Raw genomic sequence first — 18,237 nt, 5'->3', positions numbered from 1 at the left:
TCGATTATTTTCCATCATCGGGTCCAATAAACTCTTTGTATTGGAATTGAGCTCAGATTGAGGTGATCATACAAAACATCCGTGTTTTTGGAGGTCAATAAAAAAATCATCACGACCTCGCGGGACCGTTTCCAGCGCTTAGGATGAAAAGGAAAGTATTTGTATGTAAATCCTGTGTTTTCTCTTCCTCTCCTCACCCTGGTGTTCAGGAGCCCACGGCGTCGGCAGGAGACACATCAAGAACACGCTCATCACCAAGCACCCCGACCGATTCGCCTATCCCATCCCTCGTAAGTACAGCCCCATCCCTCGTAAGTACGTCCCATCCCTCGTCATTTCAGCCCATCTCTCTGGTGGCAAACTGGCGCCAGATGTTTAGTGCGTAATGTATGAGATGAGGCAGTTCATTTTTAAATTAACAGTCAAATTAATTTTGTCGGCTTTGTCAAATAATCGGTACAGGGGGAAAGAAACTGTTATCTGATTTCACATTATGCATAATACTATATAATTTAGAGGTATGTAGACCATAGTGTTTCTGACTGGACTGCAGTCTGGGTTGTCACTCAGCACGAGTGCACAAATGTAACCAAATGGACCCGTAAGGGTCTGGTGGTTAACTAGTGACATCCTAACTGTCAATGTCGCAGAGGAGGAAAATTATTTTGGAACACTATTAAACCATCAGGTAATCTAAATGGGCATCTGCATTCAGTTAGCTGTTATTGTGCCTCTGTCCATGGTGCTGAAATGGTGCCTCTGTCCATGGGGCTGAAATGGTGCCTCTGTCCATGGTGCTGAAATGGTGCTCCTCCTCCACCTCCACCTCCTCCTCCACCTCCTCCTCCTCCACCTCCTGCTCCTCCTCCACCTTCCCCTCCTCTTCCTCCTCCTCCACCTCCTACTCCTCCACCTTCCCCTCCTCTTCCTCCTCCTCCACCTCCACCTCCTCCTCCCCCTCCTCCTCCACCTCCTCCTCCACCTTCTCCACCTCCTACTCCTCCACCTCCACCTCCTCCTCCTACTCCACCTCCACCTCATCCTCCTCCTCCTCCTCCTCCTCCACCTCCACCTCATCCTCCTCCTCCTCCTCCAGACACGACTCGGCCTCCCAAGAAGGACGAGGAGAACGGGAAGAACTACTACTTTGTGTCCCACGAGCAGATGATGCAGGACATCAGCAACAACGACTACCTGGAGTACGGCAGCCACGAGGACGCCATGTACGGCACGCGGCTGGAGACCATCCGGCAGATCCACGGCCAGGGCATGATCTCCATCCTGGACGTGGAGCCCCAGGTCAGAGGGCTCGCTTTGGTTGACCTAACCCCATATAGACCTGGGAACGGTTCTACGTAATGTCTTCTAAACCCTGACGATATTCCACTGTTACGTTCTTAGCTTATGCACGTTTCATGATAAATGCTTTTTATATATGTGATGTATTCCCATGTTTGTTTGTTCTTGCTTAATGTAAATCGCTCTGGATTAAGAGCATCTGCTAAATGCCTAAATTGTAAATTGTCTTATCAAAACAGCATCTCTCTCTCTCTCTCTCTCTCCCCCACCAGGCATTGAAGATCCTCAGGACGGCAGAGTTCGCCCCCTACGTGGTGTTCATCGCAGCTCCCACCATCACCCCGGGGATGACCGAAGTGGAGGTACGCATCGTAGCGTAGCGTATGGCGTTAACGCACACATCACGTCTTCATCCACCTCTCCACGGCTGTATCCGCTGTTTGCCTGCTTCCTCGCCGTCGCTTCTCTCTCTCTCTCTCTCTCTCTCTCTCTCTCTCTCTCTCGTGCTGTTGAGTTCTCTCCGGTCTCTGCCACATTGTTGCGTCCAGTCCTCTCTGTGTTGACCAGTGGTGGAACGTAACCGAGTACATTTGTTTCAGTACCGTACCTTGAGTATCATTTTGAGGTGTCTTTACACTTTACTTACTTTACCAATTTTTCCAAATACTTTTACTTCTGCTGTCCACTGACTACATCTCGGATCTAAATATTGTACTTTTTACTCCACTACATTTAATTTGAAAACCTTAGTTACTAGTTTCTTTGTAGATTTGCATTAGTATTACATTGAAAATAGCTGATCTACAAGCTCACAATGCGACAGATTGTGAGCTTGTTTCAAGTGTTTATATATATATATATATATATCTACACACACTACATTTTTATGCCAATACTTTTACTCAAGTTCACTTGAAGTGACAGAGCATTTCTATATTGCAGTATTGGTACTTTTACTTGAGTGCAGAAAATGTGCGTACCTTTTCCACCACTGGTGTGGACCACTCTCCACGTGTCCTGGCCGTGCTACAGTGTGTGTGTGTGTGTGTGTGTGTGTGTGTGTGTGTGTGTGTGTGTGTGTGTGTGTGTGTGTGTGTGTGTGTGTGTGCACGTTCTGTTTCGCTTCATGTGTGTTGTTTTGCTTCTTCTCTCTTGTTTCGTTTGCCTCGATTTGCACTGGAGGTTCCAAGGTGGTTACAGAAACTGCCTGTAAGTACAGAAGAAATGGTAGTTGTAGATCAGCTCCTGCTGGCCTTCAGTAGAGTTAGATGTGCGTCCTCTATGTTCAGTAATGTGTGTGTGTGTGCCTCCAATAGCAGTCCTGTTCTCCTTGTCCCTTTTAAAGGTGTCAGGCCACGTTTGCACGACAACGGTCTCTATAGAGAACACGGGAAAACATTCTGTGTTTCAAGGCGAGAGACATGTGTCAGATCGCGTCAGATAATCCCCACATAGCCTACAAGTAAACTTCCGTGAACCGAATTCACTGGTAGTAGCCTTTTCATGAATTATATTTGTACTTAGGCTGCCGTGAACGTTTATAACTGTTTGAGAAATTCAAAGTTTCATCAACCCCAAAGTAGTAGTAGTAGTAGTAATGGGGGTCCGTGGCCAAATTCAGATAATTCTGGGGGTCCTTGACATGAAAAAGGTTGAGCAGCACTGATATAGATTGTTCAGAAACGTACCGTACAGTATATCTCTGTGTTGGCGTGTGCAGGATGCAACTAAACTTCTGTCCATGTGTTGGTGGTGTGTTCAGGACGACTCTCTCCAGAGGCTGCAGAAGGAGTCCGAGACCCTGCAGACGACCTACACCCACTACTTTGACCAGACCGTCATCAACAACGAGATCGACGACACCATCCGCCTGTTGGAGGAGGCGGTGGACCTGGTGTGTACGACCGCGCAGTGGGTCCCCGTGTCCTGGGTCTACTGAAATGCACGCGCACACACACACACACACACACACACACGGGGTGTGTGTGAGTGTACGACGTGGGTACGTGTGTATGTGTGAATACAATCACCTGAAACATTGGTTATCGGTCCAATAAGTGGATGTCAAACTCCGTTCAGAGTTCGCCCCAAAAGGCTCTCCTCTGGACTGGAACACAAACTATATCGCGGAGAGAAAAAAGAAGAATTGAGACTGTGAGACGTGGAATTCACACCCGCCCTCCTCCCATCAACAGCCTCAAAAGGCACATTGTAGTGTGTGTGTGTGTGTGTGTGTGTGTGTGTGTGTATATATAGATATAAAGTATATATCTATATATCTCTCTCTATATATACATGTATAAATGATAAAGAAAAACTAATAATCCATATGGCCCTGTCCTTATAGTTGCAGGGTGGGGTGTGGAGGGGCAGGACGGTAGACATTTTATACTTTTATTTTGTAATGGACAGTCGGTGCTGTGGTACTTTTAAGGGCAATAGCAAAGCATGAACCCAATGCAGTCCTGTATGTGTGGGTGTGCGTGCGTGTGTGCGTGTGTGTGTGTGCGTGTGTGAGTGTGCGTGCGTGCGTGTGCGTGTGTGTGTGTGTGTGTGTCTGTGTGCTGACCCCCGCCAATGCGGTAACCCACGTATAGCTTCGCTTATTCCGGACAGAGCCAAACACCGCGGCCTCCGGAATGTGCGGATCTACAAGCTTGCGTCGCACGGCGATAGCACAGTGAGCTCGTACAGTACGTGGGCTGGCTATTTTTCTTGGCGAAGACATTTTGTGGACTACTCCGGTCAGTGAAGTTACAGTATGTACAGTATGTCGGGTTGAAGTGGTTATTATAATAAGGCAATTTCTTGTGGTCATTTTAATGTGTCCTCCAGGAATCTCCCAAGCACACTGGATGCTATCCCCTAACTAGACTTGTCCCGATACCATTTCTTTCAGGCCGAGGTACGAGTACAAGTAGTTCATTTTTTATACCGGTACTTGCCGATACTGAGTACCGATACGAATACTTTTTTTATTTTTGTTGAGTAACTACTTGTTTTACACCCTTTTTTCTCATAGATGCAGATGGACCTCCGATCTACACTTGTCAGTTGTCATTTATGCTTGTAGATCGGCAGTTTTTGGCGATTTTGCTGCAGTGTTGGGTCAGGCTGAGTGACACGCATTCGTTCAGCCTAGTCGTGTCAATTGGATGTTTTGGCACTCGGGGGCCGGTTTCCGGGTACCGAGTACGAGTACTTGAGGGCGGTATCGGCCCGAGTACCCGATACCAGAATCGGTATCGGAACAAGTCTTCCCCTAACCCTCCCCTGCCCCACTCTGCCTTCCTCAACCCCATATCGAACTTTGAGTCAAGGTAAAAAGCACAGGAGACACGGCAGAGTTATTATTATTATTTTTTTTACTTTACATTTTTATTTTGTGACTCCCTCCTTTATTTATTCCATAGGTCCCCCGTACTTGTCAATCAAATCGTTGAAGGAGCACAATATATGACCCCCCCCCCCCCCTCCTTCCCCCCCAAAATGGCCACCGTTTCCTTGTGTTGCTGTATGTCTCTTCCTATGCCCCTCCCCCCAAAACGATCTTTGTTTACATTCAGTTTGCACAAAATGAACATTTTTAAAGAAGAGGGTTAGCCCACTGTTCAGCCATCCCTCTCTCTCTCTCTCCCCCAACATCCTGCCTGTATATGAGATGTGTTTGCTATTCAGAGACCAATGGACCTGGAGTCACAAAATGTTTGGTGCACGATGACACCACTAAGCATCTTCAACTGGGAGTATATATATATATATATCAAAGTCAAACGATTTGTCACACACGTTACCGCAGTGAAATTTGTTCTCTGCATTTGACCCATCTCTTGGAGCGGTGCGCCGCAGCCAAGGAGCGGTGGGTGAGCTGCCACGCTCGGGAATCATTTGATTTGACCCCCCAATCCAACCCCTTGATGCCCAATGCCTCCCAAGGCAAGTCTTTGGTATGACCCGGCTGGGGATCGAACCCCGACCTCCCAGTTTCAGGGCTGACACTCTAACCACAAGGCCACTGACTGGTATATATATATGAAAAATAGTGTGTGTGACTAAAATAGAGACTGCCTTATCCGAGGCTTTTGGGAGGAAGTCGATAACATCTATGCATACCTCCAGTGACTCCCAGGCAAATCTCTGTACTGGACATTTTATTCTGAAAGGTCCTCTCCCACTGCTCCCAGGCAGATCTCTGTACTGGTCTGGACATTTTATTCTGAAAAGTCCTCTTCCCCTTCCCAACGTAAATTCTGAGCTGTGCTTTTACAAAAAATAATAATAATAATAATAAAAAATAAAAAAATAAAATCCTTGACAATAATATAAAAAAAGAAAAGAAAATATAATAAAAAAAGAAATAACTTTGGTTGGTGGGATCTCGAAGGGGAGGGGCTTATGGAGTATAAACATCCAATCCTAGAACCACTCGTTTCCGAATTGTTAACTGTCGTCTTAAAGAAGAAGAAGAAAAAAAAAGCAAAGGAACAAAAAAAAAGTATTATTGTTTTGAGTTGTAAAAACCAAGGGAGAGTTTTGTGTGTAAATGTTCCAATGGTGCATACATCTGATCATAAGAGTGATACGAAGAGCCTAGTGTACAGTAATCCTTAAAAGAAGCTCCGTATGTGACATCAATTCCTTACCGTACTTTAGCGGAAGTGGCAGAATGCTGCTCCACATTCACTCCTATACGTCGTCGATACGGTGTACCCGTTTTTAAACTTTTTACCATAAGTGACAGAATGCTGCCTCACATAAGTCTTAACCACTTGAACCTTAGCACCCCTATTCCTGGGGGAATTTAATACAAGCTTACAATGTGTTGTGTTTGGGGAAAAGATTCGGCGCAGAGGGACACTAGGGCGGACCAAGTCAGAGGGACAATAGAGAGGACCAAGTACAGACTACAGAGGCGACTCATGTCCTGTTTACTATAATAGAGGGCGTAGTAGAGCATAATTCATCAATCGGGTCTAAGTGTTTTGACCAGTTTCAGAATGCTGTCCAACATACAACACTCATAAGCAGGGGTCATCAATGTGTCCGTATCACGGACCACGTGTCCATGGCCAATTCCGTTTTACACTCCCATTACAATGTTCTTATTTTGAATGCAGTCCCACAGAACTCATGAGTCATGATGGATGATAGGACAACACAGTAGGTGTTCTCCCGTTCTCCACGGCACCGGTACCAAGTCTTTTCTTTACCTCAGCATCGTGCGATGAGGGCGCAGCGCGCCGCCACTTCCACTGAAGTCTTTTCATTTCAAGTCCTATGTGTAGATTCTCTCTGCGAATGACAAAAGCAGCTCTTCTTTGGGATGAAATGTTCTTTCTTTTTTATTTTTTGTTTGTTTTGTTTTTCATTAAAAGAAAAGAAATATTTCCTTTTTAAGTGTTGACAACGTAAACTGCCTTCTGATTCTGTATTCCCCTCGATGTATATACGACGTGTGTGTGTGTGTGTGTGTGTGTGTGTGTGTGTCTTAACTGCATCTGAAAAATCCAAACAACTGCACTATAGACCAGGCATTCTCAAACTGTTTTGGTCCCCTTGGAGGAGAGATTTTATTCCAAGTACGCCCTCATCCTCGCAACACCGATAAGCACTTACAACCAGCCAGCAATACTGTGATTATGGTAAGCTCACATTTCATATCATACACACCAAGAAATAAGTACTGTCGTAGCAGACAAACAGCTTTTCAAAGAGAATGAATCAAGTTTATTGTCATAACAATGTACAGCATTACAATTGTATATATATACAATACAATACAATAATACAAATGTGAGCATAGTGATTGATTACATCAAAACAATATTTAATCAATCAATCATGACATTTTCTACTGTCCTCAACTCTGCAAGAAAGATGTACAAAATCAAGACTCTCACATGAATGAAGATAATCATATCAACAGGTCCCCCCATTTAATGGCATCTTGATTTAGATTATAAAATCAATGTTAATTTAACTCTGAGAGTGTACAAATGGAACCACATTTTGGTCCATTTATACATTCAGAGTTACAGACCCATAAAGGTCCATTTGGTTTCAAACTATGTTTAGCTGGGGACCCCCTGGAACTCCTCAAGGACCCCTGGGGGACCCCACTTTGAGAACCACAGATGTTTTAGGGGTTTACGTTATAGGCTTTTCCCTATTGTATACTTGTGCAGCGATGTCATGCACCGGAAAATAGCCTACAAACTCAGCGTGTCACAACATTGCACGCTTGTAGATCCCGGCTATACTTTTTTCCTTACTGAAAAAGACAATAATCTGAGTCATTAATACAAATGGAAGCAAATTAATCCTAACCCTTTTTTTTATCTGAGAGGGTGCAAATGGAACCACATGCAGTCACCTATTTGTCAGATGTTACAAACTAGAATTTCGCCGGCCTACGGCCGGCGAATCCTAGTTACATTGCAGCACAATATGGGAAGAAGGAAATTGCGAGTTGACAGACTCCACTTCATGTTTCAGCTGTGTTTTTAAACTCAGTAGTGTGCCCTGCACATGTAGTAACGGATGGGTTATAAATTATTATAATAACAGAAAGTGTTTTTTATTTCTCATAAATACGCAAACATGGTGAAACAACTACAGTCACAGAGAGCAGTGGCAAGGTAGCTGCTGCCTGCTAACGATGCAAACAACAGCCTTGCCTGTCGTGTGTGTGTGTGTGTGTGGGGGGGGGGGATAGCACTAATTTTCGACATTTTACTGTGTCATAAATATTTACATCTGTAGCCTATATTGTGATTACATTTGACCGTACATTTGACTCTTGTGTTATATTCTTGTGAAATATTCAGTAAAGTATTGTGGTGAAATATTCACCCCAAGTTGATAAGATATGCAGAGAATATAATACCAAGAAGCCCCAGTTTGAAATGCATTAGGCCACAGACCCCCATTTGATACCATTTGCTCTCTGGGAAAATCAGGGTCCATTTGGTTCCATTTGTATGCTCTTGGAGTATGATGACTGTGCTAACAGTATTATCATCAAATATGTCTCAGTTTGAAGATTCAAAAAAACATATTTCATATGTGTGAGCTTGTAAAGTCGAGCGTTCAACCTAGAGACAGTGTTGCCAAGTCTGATCATTATAAGCTACTTTGGACTTGTTTATCTATTGGTAGTCCTTGACATGGAAATGTTTGAGTTCCACTGCTCTGAAACAACATTAGACAACAAAGTGTGACAGTCAACACTATAATTGATTATTTTAAGACTAATTTCCGGACCATTTCTGATTTACCTACTTTGAACTGGCCTATTAACATTTTTATAGACCTGGTTGCTTGTTTCACTCTCACATCCACGATATGTGGCAACCCTGGTCCCTGGTTTGTTTTGCGTGTGGATGTTGTTTTGTGTTGCTTTAGCATCTTTAGCACAGTATCTATCACAGGGTGCAGCAGCTGCTGCTGTCATGAAAACGCAAGTTTCTGTCCCAGAAGCTCACGTTAGGTCTGCGCACACTGTACGTTGCTATGGCAAGCTGTCATCAAATGCTGCTAACGTTGTGGTCAGCACTGTTAGCATGTGTGCTATCAGGCAAAAGCTGAGATAGATATAAAACTACTGGCCAAAATGTCATACAAAACACAACCCCTCAAATCGGAATGTGATTGTGACCTACAGACCATCATGATTTGCTTGCTGGACCTATAAATAATTTATTTGCATTAAATTGCCACTCGCCTTAGCCTGCATGGCTATTCCTGTGTGTCTCTGTGTGTGTGTGTGTGTGTGTGTGTGTGTATGTGTGTGTGTGTGTGCGCGTGTGCGCAAGACAGACGTGCGTGTGTGTGCAGGCTGAGAGCTGCTGACTGTGATTGACGTGTGAGCTGGATAAATCAGTGAGAGTTGGAAAAAGCGCACGCAGAGCCAACTCGCAGGCAGTGCCTCAGGCCAGATGGCTGAGAATCGGCACAGGATTCTCTGGGTCACCAGTGTTGGTGTGACACACACGGCTTCCACATTTAGCTTCATACTGGGTGAAAGTGGCGTTCCAAAAATTATTTTTCCCCTCGGAATTCTTATTCACAATGAGATGGAGTTGAGGTGTTTGTGTTTGCTTGCTGGAGCTATAATTAATGTATTTGCATTAAATGTCCACTCGCGCATCGAAGTAAAAAGCAAGATGGCCGATTGTGAGACTGAAAAGTAGCTGTGGGGGCGGGCCTGGAGGGCCTATGAGAACACGGAGAAGTGTTGCCAGGTTTGCGAATTGTAAGCGAGTTGCAGTGTGTGTAAGTAGCGTGGTTAAAGTCCTTGTTTCTTCCGCTGTTGGGGCAACAGAACATGTCGACCAGTTTTGTTAACCGCTTTTGGTCAGGTGACCAACTCCACAAATGTTAAATTAGATGAAACCAAATGGACCCTAACCCATATATACCAGAGTATATACAAATAACACCAAATGGATCATAACTCTTTTGGAGTGTACAAATGGAACCAAATTTGTGTACACACATTTACATATACACACCAAATGTCCCACTTAAGAAACCTGTTGACTGCCGGACTACATACTTTTGGATGCTTGCTATTAGCTTTTATTACAGTCAGAAAGTTATTAATTCTACCACCAGGCGGCGCCGCTCTGGATAAGAGCGTCTGATAAATGGGTTTAGAAAAATATAGTTTACCTGGAAGTGCAACCCTTACCCTAGTGAAGCGGAAGTAAACATTGACTGGGCTCCGTCTAATGAGCAGATTTAGAACTTCCGGTCTGAGAGCTAGCAGATTTAAGACATCCGGTTGCTTTCAGAATAAAATAAGGTTATTTAATTCGTTAATTAAATCATTTTTACATTACATTATTAGTATTATTATTACATTACAGTTATTGTAAAGACACACATTATGTTTCTGTGTAAAAATAAGTAATTAAATAACATAAAAAAGTTATCTAAATGGATAAATGCTATTCACTGGAGTGCATGGACTTTATAAAGTGGACACTGGACAAAAGACGGCTCCGCGAGGCAACTATCTGGACATACCCACGCGTCCGGGGAGATGTCCTCTACCACCCCACAGTCTCCGCTAAGCGGGAGAGGTGTAAAATTCACAGCAGCAGAGCTTCTACTGGGGTCAATGCAAAAAAATGTACCGTTTCCGGACCCAGAATGGACACTGGACAAAGAGGCCTCCGCGAGGCAACTATCTGGACATACCCACGCGTCCGGGGAGATGTCCTCTACCACCCCACAGTCTCCGCTAAGCGGGAGAGGTGTAAAATTCAGAGCAGCAGACCTTCTATTGGGGTCAACACTCAAAAAAGTGCCGTTTCCAGACCCAGAATGGACACTGGACAAAGAGGCCTCCGCGAGGCAACTATCTGGACATACCCACGCGTCCGGGGAGATGTCCTCTACCACCCCACAGTCTCCGCTAAGCGGGAGAGGTGTAAAATTCAGAGCAGCAGAGCTTCTACTGGGGTCAATGCAAAAAGAAATACCGTTTCCGGACCCAGACTGGACACTGGACAAAGAGGCCTCCGCGAGGCAACTATCTGGACATACCCACGCGTCCGGGGAGATGTCCTCTACCACCCCACAGTCTCCGCTAAGCGGGAGAGGTGTAAAATTCAGAGCAGCAGACCTTCTATTGGAGTCAACACTCAAAAAAGTGCCGTTTCCAGACCCAGAATGGACACTGGACAAAGAGGCCTCCGCGAGGCAACTATCTGGACATACCCACGCGTCCGGGGAGATGTCCTCTACCACCCCACAGTCTCCGCTAAGCGGGAGAGGTGTAAAATTCAGAGCAGCAGAGCTTCTACTGGGGTCAATGCAAAAAAAATTACCGTTTCCGGACCCAGACTGGACACTGGACAAAAGACGGCTCCGCGAGGCAACTATCTGGACATACCCACGCGTCCGGGGAGATGTCCTCTACCACCCCACAGTCTCCGCTAAGCGGGAGAGGTGTAAAATTCAGAGCAGCAGACCTTCTATTGGGGTCAACACTCAAAAAAGTGCCGTTTCCAGACACAGAATGGACACTGGACAAAGAGGCCTCCGCGAGGCAACTATCTGGACACACCCACGCGTTCAGGGAGATGTCCTGTACCACACCCCAGTCTCCGCTAAGCGGGAGAGGTGTAAAATTCAGAGCAGCAGAGCTTCTACTGGGGTCAATGCAAAAAAAATTACCGTTTCCGGACCCAGACTGGACACTGGACAAAGAGGCCTCCGCGAGGCAACTATCTGGACATACCCACGCGTCCGGGGAGATGTCCTCTACCACCCCACAGTCTCCGCTAAGCGGGAGAGGTGTAAAATTCAGAGCAGCAGACCTTGTATTGGGGTCAACACTCAAAAAAGTGCCGTTTCCAGACACAGAATGGACACTGGACAAAGAGGCCTCCGCGAGGCAACTATCTGGACACACCCACGCGTTCAGGGAGATGTCCTGTACCACACCCCAGTCTCCGCTAAGCGGGAGAGGTGTAAAATTCACAGCAGCAGAGCTTCTAATGGGGTCAATGCAAAAAAATGTACCGTTTCCGGACCCAGACTGGACACTGGACAAAGAGGCCTCCGCGAGGCAACTATCTGGACATACCCACGCGTTCGGGGAGATGTCCTGTACCACACCCCAGTCTCCGCTAAGCGGGAGAGGTGTAAAATTCAGAGCAGCAGACCTTCTACTGGGGTCAATGCTCAAAATGGCTCTGCATGCAATTTCAAAGTAATACTAATTATTTTGGTAATTACTGGTGTTTGAACACTAATGTCAATTGACAATGAATGACAATGGTAATGTTAGATGGGCCATTAACACTAATAGTTTATTTTTACAGTGATGTGTTTATACATTCCTGTTCTTTTGTCCTGTCCTGTACTACTCCAAAGCCATCTTTCTGGCTAGATATAGATGAGGTGACAACGATCGATCGTTATATATATAAAGTGGCCCTCTCCAAGCATTACATTTATAAAAGAATAAAATAAAAAGTAAAGTGCAAACATTGTACACACACACACACACACACACACACACACACACACACACACACAAACATCACAATTTGTCTTAATGTGGACTGAGAAGCTACTTTAATAGTTTAGTAGTCACAGATTTGATAAATAAAGCTTTGGAAAATAAAGCCCAGACTTGGCTTTAGGAATGCACAATGACCCATTAGATTTTATACACAAACTAGTAGTTTGGTTGAGTATGTGTGGTGTCCACACAGTTGTTCAAGCAAAAGACTGTGGGGTGGTAGAGGACATCTCCCCGGACGCGTGGGTATGTCCAGATAGTTGCCTCGCGGAGCCGTCTTTTGTCCAGTGTCCAGTCTGGGTCCGGAAACGGTAATTTTTTTTGCATTGACCCCATTAGAAGCTCTGCTGCTGTGAATTTTACACCTCTCCCGCTTAGCGGAGACTGGGGTGTGGTACAGGACATCTCCCTGAACGCGTGGGTGTGTCCAGATAGTTGCCTCGCGGAGGCCTCTTTGTCCAGTGTCCATTCTGTGTCTGGAAACGGCACTTTTTTGAGTGTTGACCCCAATAGAAGGTCTGCTGCTCTGAATTTTACACCTCTCCCGCTTAGCGGAGACTGTGGGGTGGTAGAGGACATCTCCCCGGACGCGTGGGTATGTCCAGATAGTTGCCTCGCGGAGCCGTCTTTTGTCCAGTGTCCAGTCTGGGTCCGGAAACGGTAATTTTTTTTGCATTGACCCCAGTAGAAGCTCTGCTGCTCTGAATTTTACACCTCTCCCGCTTAGCGGAGACTGTGGGGTGGTAGAGGACATCTCCCCGGACGCGTGGGTATGTCCAGATAGTTGCCTCGCGGAGCCGTCTTTTGTCCAGTGTCCAGTCTGGGTCCGGAAACGGTAATTTTTTTTGCATTGACCCCATTAGAAGCTCTGCTGCTGTGAATTTTACACCTCTCCCGCTTAGCGGAGACTGTGGGGTGGTAGAGGACATCTCCCCGGACGCGTGGGTATGTCCAGATAGTTGCCTCGCGGAGCCGTCTTTTGTCCAGTGTCCAGTCTGGGTCCAGAAACGGTATTTTTTTTTGCATTGACCCCAGTAGAAGCTCTGCTGCTCTGAATTTTACACCTCTCCCGCTTAGCGGAGACTGTGGGGTGGTAGAGGACATCTCCCCGGACGCGTGGGTATGTCCAGATAGTTGCCTCGCGGAGCCGTCTTTTGTCCAGTGTCCAGTCTGGGTCCGGAAACGGTAATTTTTTTTGCATTGACCCCAGTAGAAGCTCTGCTGCTCTGAATTTTACACCTCTCCCGCTTAGCGGAGACTGTGGGGTGGTAGAGGACATCTCCCTGAACGCGTGGGTGTGTCCAGATAGTTGCCTCGCGGAGGCCTCTTTGTCCAGTGTCCATTCTGTGTCTGGAAACGGCACTTTTTTGAGTGTTGACCCCAATAGAAGGTCTGCTGCTCTGAATTTTACACCTCTCCCGCTTAGCGGAGACTGTGGGGTGGTAGAGGACATCTCCCCGGACGCGTGGGTATGTCCAGATAGTTGCCTCGCGGAGCCGTCTTTTGTCCAGTGTCCAGTCTGGGTCCGGAAACGGTAATTTTTTTTGCATTGACCCCATTAGAAGCTCTGCTGCTGTGAATTTTACACCTCTCCCGCTTAGCGGAGACTGTGGGGTGGTAGAGGACATCTTCCCGAACGCGTGGGTATGTCCAGATAGTTGCCTCGCGGAGCCGTCTTTTGTCCAGTGTCCATTCTGGGTCCGGAAACGGTACATTTTTTTGCATTGACCCCAGTAGAAGGGCTCCAGCTGTGAATTTTACACCTCTCTCGCTTAGCGGAGACTGGGGTGTGGTAGAGGACATCTCCCCGAACGCGTGGGTATGTCCAGATAGTTGCCTCGCGGAGCCGTCTTTTGTCCAGTGTCCACTTTATAAAGTCCATGCACTCCAGTGATGAGCATTTATGCATTTAGATGACTTTATTATTACTATTATTATTATTTAATTACTTATTTTTACACAGAAACATAATGTGTGTCTTCTAGCATCATATAGCATCATTTAAATGCTTAATTTGTAGTTTTAATGTGCAAATGAAACTTTTTTTTCATACTCTAGAGGGTACTCTTATTTTGAAGAGATTGTCCACCGGAAGTCTTAAATCTGTTCATTAGATCTGTTCACTAGACGCTGCCCTGTCCCCCCCCCCCCCCCCCCCGTTTGTCTGTCCAGTGTTTTTTTTTTAAATAATCATTCATAACTGTTTGTGATCATAAAGAGAACCATTGTTCTCCATAACAGTCTATCGATGTGATAATAGCCGCCTAACTAGATACCAAGATGAGTAAAACTCAAGGTCTTCGGGTGCTTGTGAAGCAGTTTCTGTCTGCGACTGCTGATCAGATCGTGGAAGCTGTTGAAAAGATGATCTCAGGCTACAAGGAAGAAATGTTCCAGTCTAAACGAAAGATCAGTGGACGACGCAAGCTGCTCGATGTGCTTCTACAACCTGAGATCAGGTTAAACGGAATATCTGGTATGTGATACAATGTGTGGTTGCACTGATTGGTGCGTTTAGAATTATCATTAGAATACCAGAGGTTAGAGATGATTGTCTCAATCCAGCCTGCAGGATCCAGATCCAGTACTCAACCAGCCTAAATGTAAAACGTTAAGTCGTCAGCTTCAAGCTACAGTGAAAGATAGGTCACACACATTGTTCTAGTGTTCGATGTATCTATAATCTACTGTGCGAGTGCGACTGCCTGTTTAATGCACAGCTTTATAACATATTTAGCCACAGCTCACATGGCTATCAATACCATGTCATCAGTAGAGATGCAGATACTGGTATAAAGGGGATTGTTCTGGGGTTTTTTAATCGATTTGATTGCAGTGCACATCCAAAGGTTCTGGTCAAATAGTTGAGAACGGTTCTTAAATTAGCATTCCAGTTACTGAGCAATGACCACATAGTACATACTGTATATGCACCAATCATTCTGTCTGACATGTGTGATGTCAAATGAAAAGGTGAAAAAACATGTACTATCCCGATTCCCTTCAATAGAATGAAAAAGGAGACAACACACACATTATAATTATTGCTGAATGTTCTCCTTTTCTGCTCCTCAGAGGAAGCACAACTCAACCTCTCTGTGTGGGATGAGGATCTCCTCACTGAGCAGCAGCAGGAGTGGAATTCCTGTGAAGTCCCTGTGAAGCATTTTCTGTCTGTAGCTGCTGATAGGATCGTGGAAGCTGTTGAGAAGACGATCTCAGGCTACAAGGGAGAAATGCACCAGTCCAAACGAGAGATCAGTCGACAATGCAAGATGCTCAATGCGCTTCTACAACCTGACATCAGGTTAACTAGAATAACAGGTAAAGGTATGTGTTGTAAAAATGTATCTGATTGATTGACGTGGTGAGACGATTAGCTGTAATATTCCAGATACACAGCCATAGATCCATAGATATGCATGCCCGGTAGCAGACTGATAGTCATTAGTGGCAGTATTTAAACGTCTCTATCTCCAGTCCCAATAGCCTCAATAATGAATTGCTGCGACGGATATTGTCCTGTAGTTTCATATGCATTTTAAAGTTCTGGCAGTGAAAATGTTTTTAATATCACCACTTTTACACTACCTTCACACGGACAACGTTCCCTGCCCGTGACAGGGCCTGACAGGATTTCTGGACTGAAGAAATGAAAACTTCCTTTGGGGAGCACAAAATGTATGGTGCACACAATTTACAGTGGGCCCTGGGAGCAGTTATGGGTTAAGTGTCTTACTCTGGGATTATACATTGTCAATATGTACGTAGAATGGGTGGCCAAATGAGCTGGCCAGATGTATGGAGAGCTCGTCTGAGGACATAGTGAACCTATGATTTACATAGGTTCACTATCCAGCCATACTATTTTTTAATGTTTTGAGGACATTGTGAAATTAAATAAGTCATAAATGACTGGCACTCCAGTTCTGGATAGCAATGCTATATGACTGAGTCCTGGAGCTACAGTGAAGGAGAGCTCACACATGGGGCTAGTGTTCAAAGTAAAAAATGTCAATAGTTGTGCCTCCCATGTTCGATATGTAATCAATATAGCTTGCTACTGTGAGACTACCATGTTTACTGCACAGCTGTAAACATGGTACCACATTGGTTACCATGGTTTCATTAGAGATGCCGTACATAAAGGGATAGTTCAGTTTTTTAAACTTTGGATTTAATATTGCACATCCGTTCTTGGATGTTTATGCTCGTTGCTCGATATAACTGGTTTCTTAAATTGGCACTACAGTTACAGAGAAATGTCCACATAACAGGAGTCAGGACATTTAAATTATTGAAGCAAGAACCTTGAGATGTGTGATATACTGATTATGTTTAATCATTGCTGAATGTTCACTTCTCCTTTTCTGCTCCTCAGATGAAATAGGCAATGTAGAAGAACCTGTCACTTCAGCTGAGCAGATGCCCATAGAGACTGATGAAGAGGTCCCATCTCCAGGATTCACTGAGCCTGAAAACGAAGATGACGATGTCTGGAATGCTACTCAAGATGGAGACGTTGACAGAAATGAAGCTATTCTAGATGCACACAATGACGGAAGCGAAGAGTGGTCTCCAATGCCAAACAAACAACATTGCACACTGACTGGTAATACACCACAGACCAAGAAAAATAAAAAACCCTGTATCTGCAAAGTATGTGGGAAATCTTTTCATTATAAAGGCTACTTTCTGAAACATTTGAAAAGTCACCCTAAAGATGACTGCGGGCTGTGTGGGATGCACTTCAAGACAGAGGAGGATTTTGATTTTCACCTGAAAACTCACAAGAATGAGATTGCAACTCACAAGAATGAGATAAACAAACAAAGACGAAGAAAGACGAATACAAAACCCTGTACCTGCAAAGTATGTGGGAAATCCTTTCGTTATGAAGGCCCACTTCTGAAACATTTGAAAAGTCACCCTAAAGATGACTGTGGGCTGTGTGGGATGCACTTCAAGACAGAGGAGGATTTTGAACTTCACCTGGAAACTCACGAGAAGATGAAAGCAGTTTGTGATGTTTGTGGAAATAGCTTTCGCAGTAGAACTAGTTTGGAGATGCACCTCAGGTCCCACACTGGGGAGAAGCCGTTCACATGTGAGGTGTGTGGTAAATCCTTCAAGTTTCCCCAAAGTATGATGAGTCACCTCAGAATCCACACTGAGGGGAAGTCTTTCAGATGCGAGTTGTGTGGTAAATCATTCAGAGGTCAACAGAGTTTGACCAGACACCACCTGAGCCACACTGGAGAGAAGCCATACGCATGCACCATCTGCAGCGAACATTTCATCAGGTACTCTACATTAAGAAAACACATGTGGACTCATTTAAAACGCAAACAAATCGCTGTAACCAGTACCACTCCTGTATATGACGATGGGGATGTTGATGCAGAGGTGGTCACAAAAGAGCAGCTGGTGCAAATCATATGTAAAGTGTGTGGGAAGGCTTTTCATTCCAAAGTCTCATTGATGAATCATCTAGAAAGTCACCCTAAAGATGACTGCGGGCTTTGTGGGATGCACTTTAATGCTGAGGAGGATTTTGATCTTCACCTGAAAACTCACAAGAATGAGTTTGCAAAGGTTTGTGATGTTTGTGGGAAATGCTTTGCCAAACCTTTCTATTTGGAGATACACATGAGGAGCCACACGGGAGAGAAGCGGTTCAAATGCAATGTTTGTAATAAATCCTTCAGACAACGCGCCTCACTGACAGATCACAGCAGGATCCACACTGGGGATAAGCCATTCTCGTGCACCACCTGCAGTAAACGCTTCAAAACCAGCTCTAATTTAAGACAACACAGGCAGAGATGCAGAATCATAAAAATCAAAATATAAAATGCTGGTTTCCTCTTGCTAGGGGCCAGGGGGTGAAAGGTGTTTTT

At 45.0% G+C, this 18,237-nt stretch overlaps 3 protein-coding genes across 4 annotated transcripts in view; 2 read left to right on the top strand and 1 right to left on the bottom strand.

The window, feature by feature from the left end:
• Positions 1 to 6,686, top strand: part of caskb (calcium/calmodulin-dependent serine protein kinase b) — a 59,928-nt gene extending 53,242 nt beyond the window's left edge. For both annotated transcript variants that reach the window (XM_080758450.1, XM_080758449.1), the window contains 4 exons: positions 210 to 290; positions 1,097 to 1,299; positions 1,572 to 1,661; positions 3,062 to 6,686. In XM_080758450.1, coding sequence (XP_080614576.1) covers positions 210 to 290; positions 1,097 to 1,299; positions 1,572 to 1,661; positions 3,062 to 3,238 — 551 coding nt within the window. In that variant the 3' untranslated portion in view covers positions 3,239 to 6,686. The remainder of the gene's footprint in view (positions 1 to 209; positions 291 to 1,096; positions 1,300 to 1,571; positions 1,662 to 3,061) is intronic.
• map3k2 (mitogen-activated protein kinase kinase kinase 2) overlaps positions 1 to 18,237 on the bottom strand; it is a 316,607-nt gene that overhangs the window by 48,433 nt on the left and 249,937 nt on the right. The gene's annotated exons all lie outside the window — the stretch shown is intronic.
• On the top strand, positions 14,574 to 18,190 carry LOC308311743 (uncharacterized protein; the record flags this gene model as incomplete). The annotated part of the gene is made up of 3 exons (XM_080758528.1): positions 14,574 to 14,813; positions 15,413 to 15,667; positions 16,719 to 18,190. Exons 1-3 carry the CDS (start codon positions 14,618 to 14,620, stop codon positions 18,188 to 18,190), a joined length of 1,923 nt encoding a protein of 640 aa, XP_080614654.1. The 5' UTR covers positions 14,574 to 14,617.

This window comes from Protomyctophum bolini, assembly GCF_963924005.1.
Source record: "Protomyctophum bolini genome assembly, chromosome: 24".
In the NCBI taxonomy this organism is placed as follows: Eukaryota; Metazoa; Chordata; class Actinopteri; order Myctophiformes; family Myctophidae; genus Protomyctophum; species Protomyctophum bolini.
Note: the sequence above shows the minus strand (reverse complement) of the source record. Positions and strands in the feature narration are given on the sequence as shown.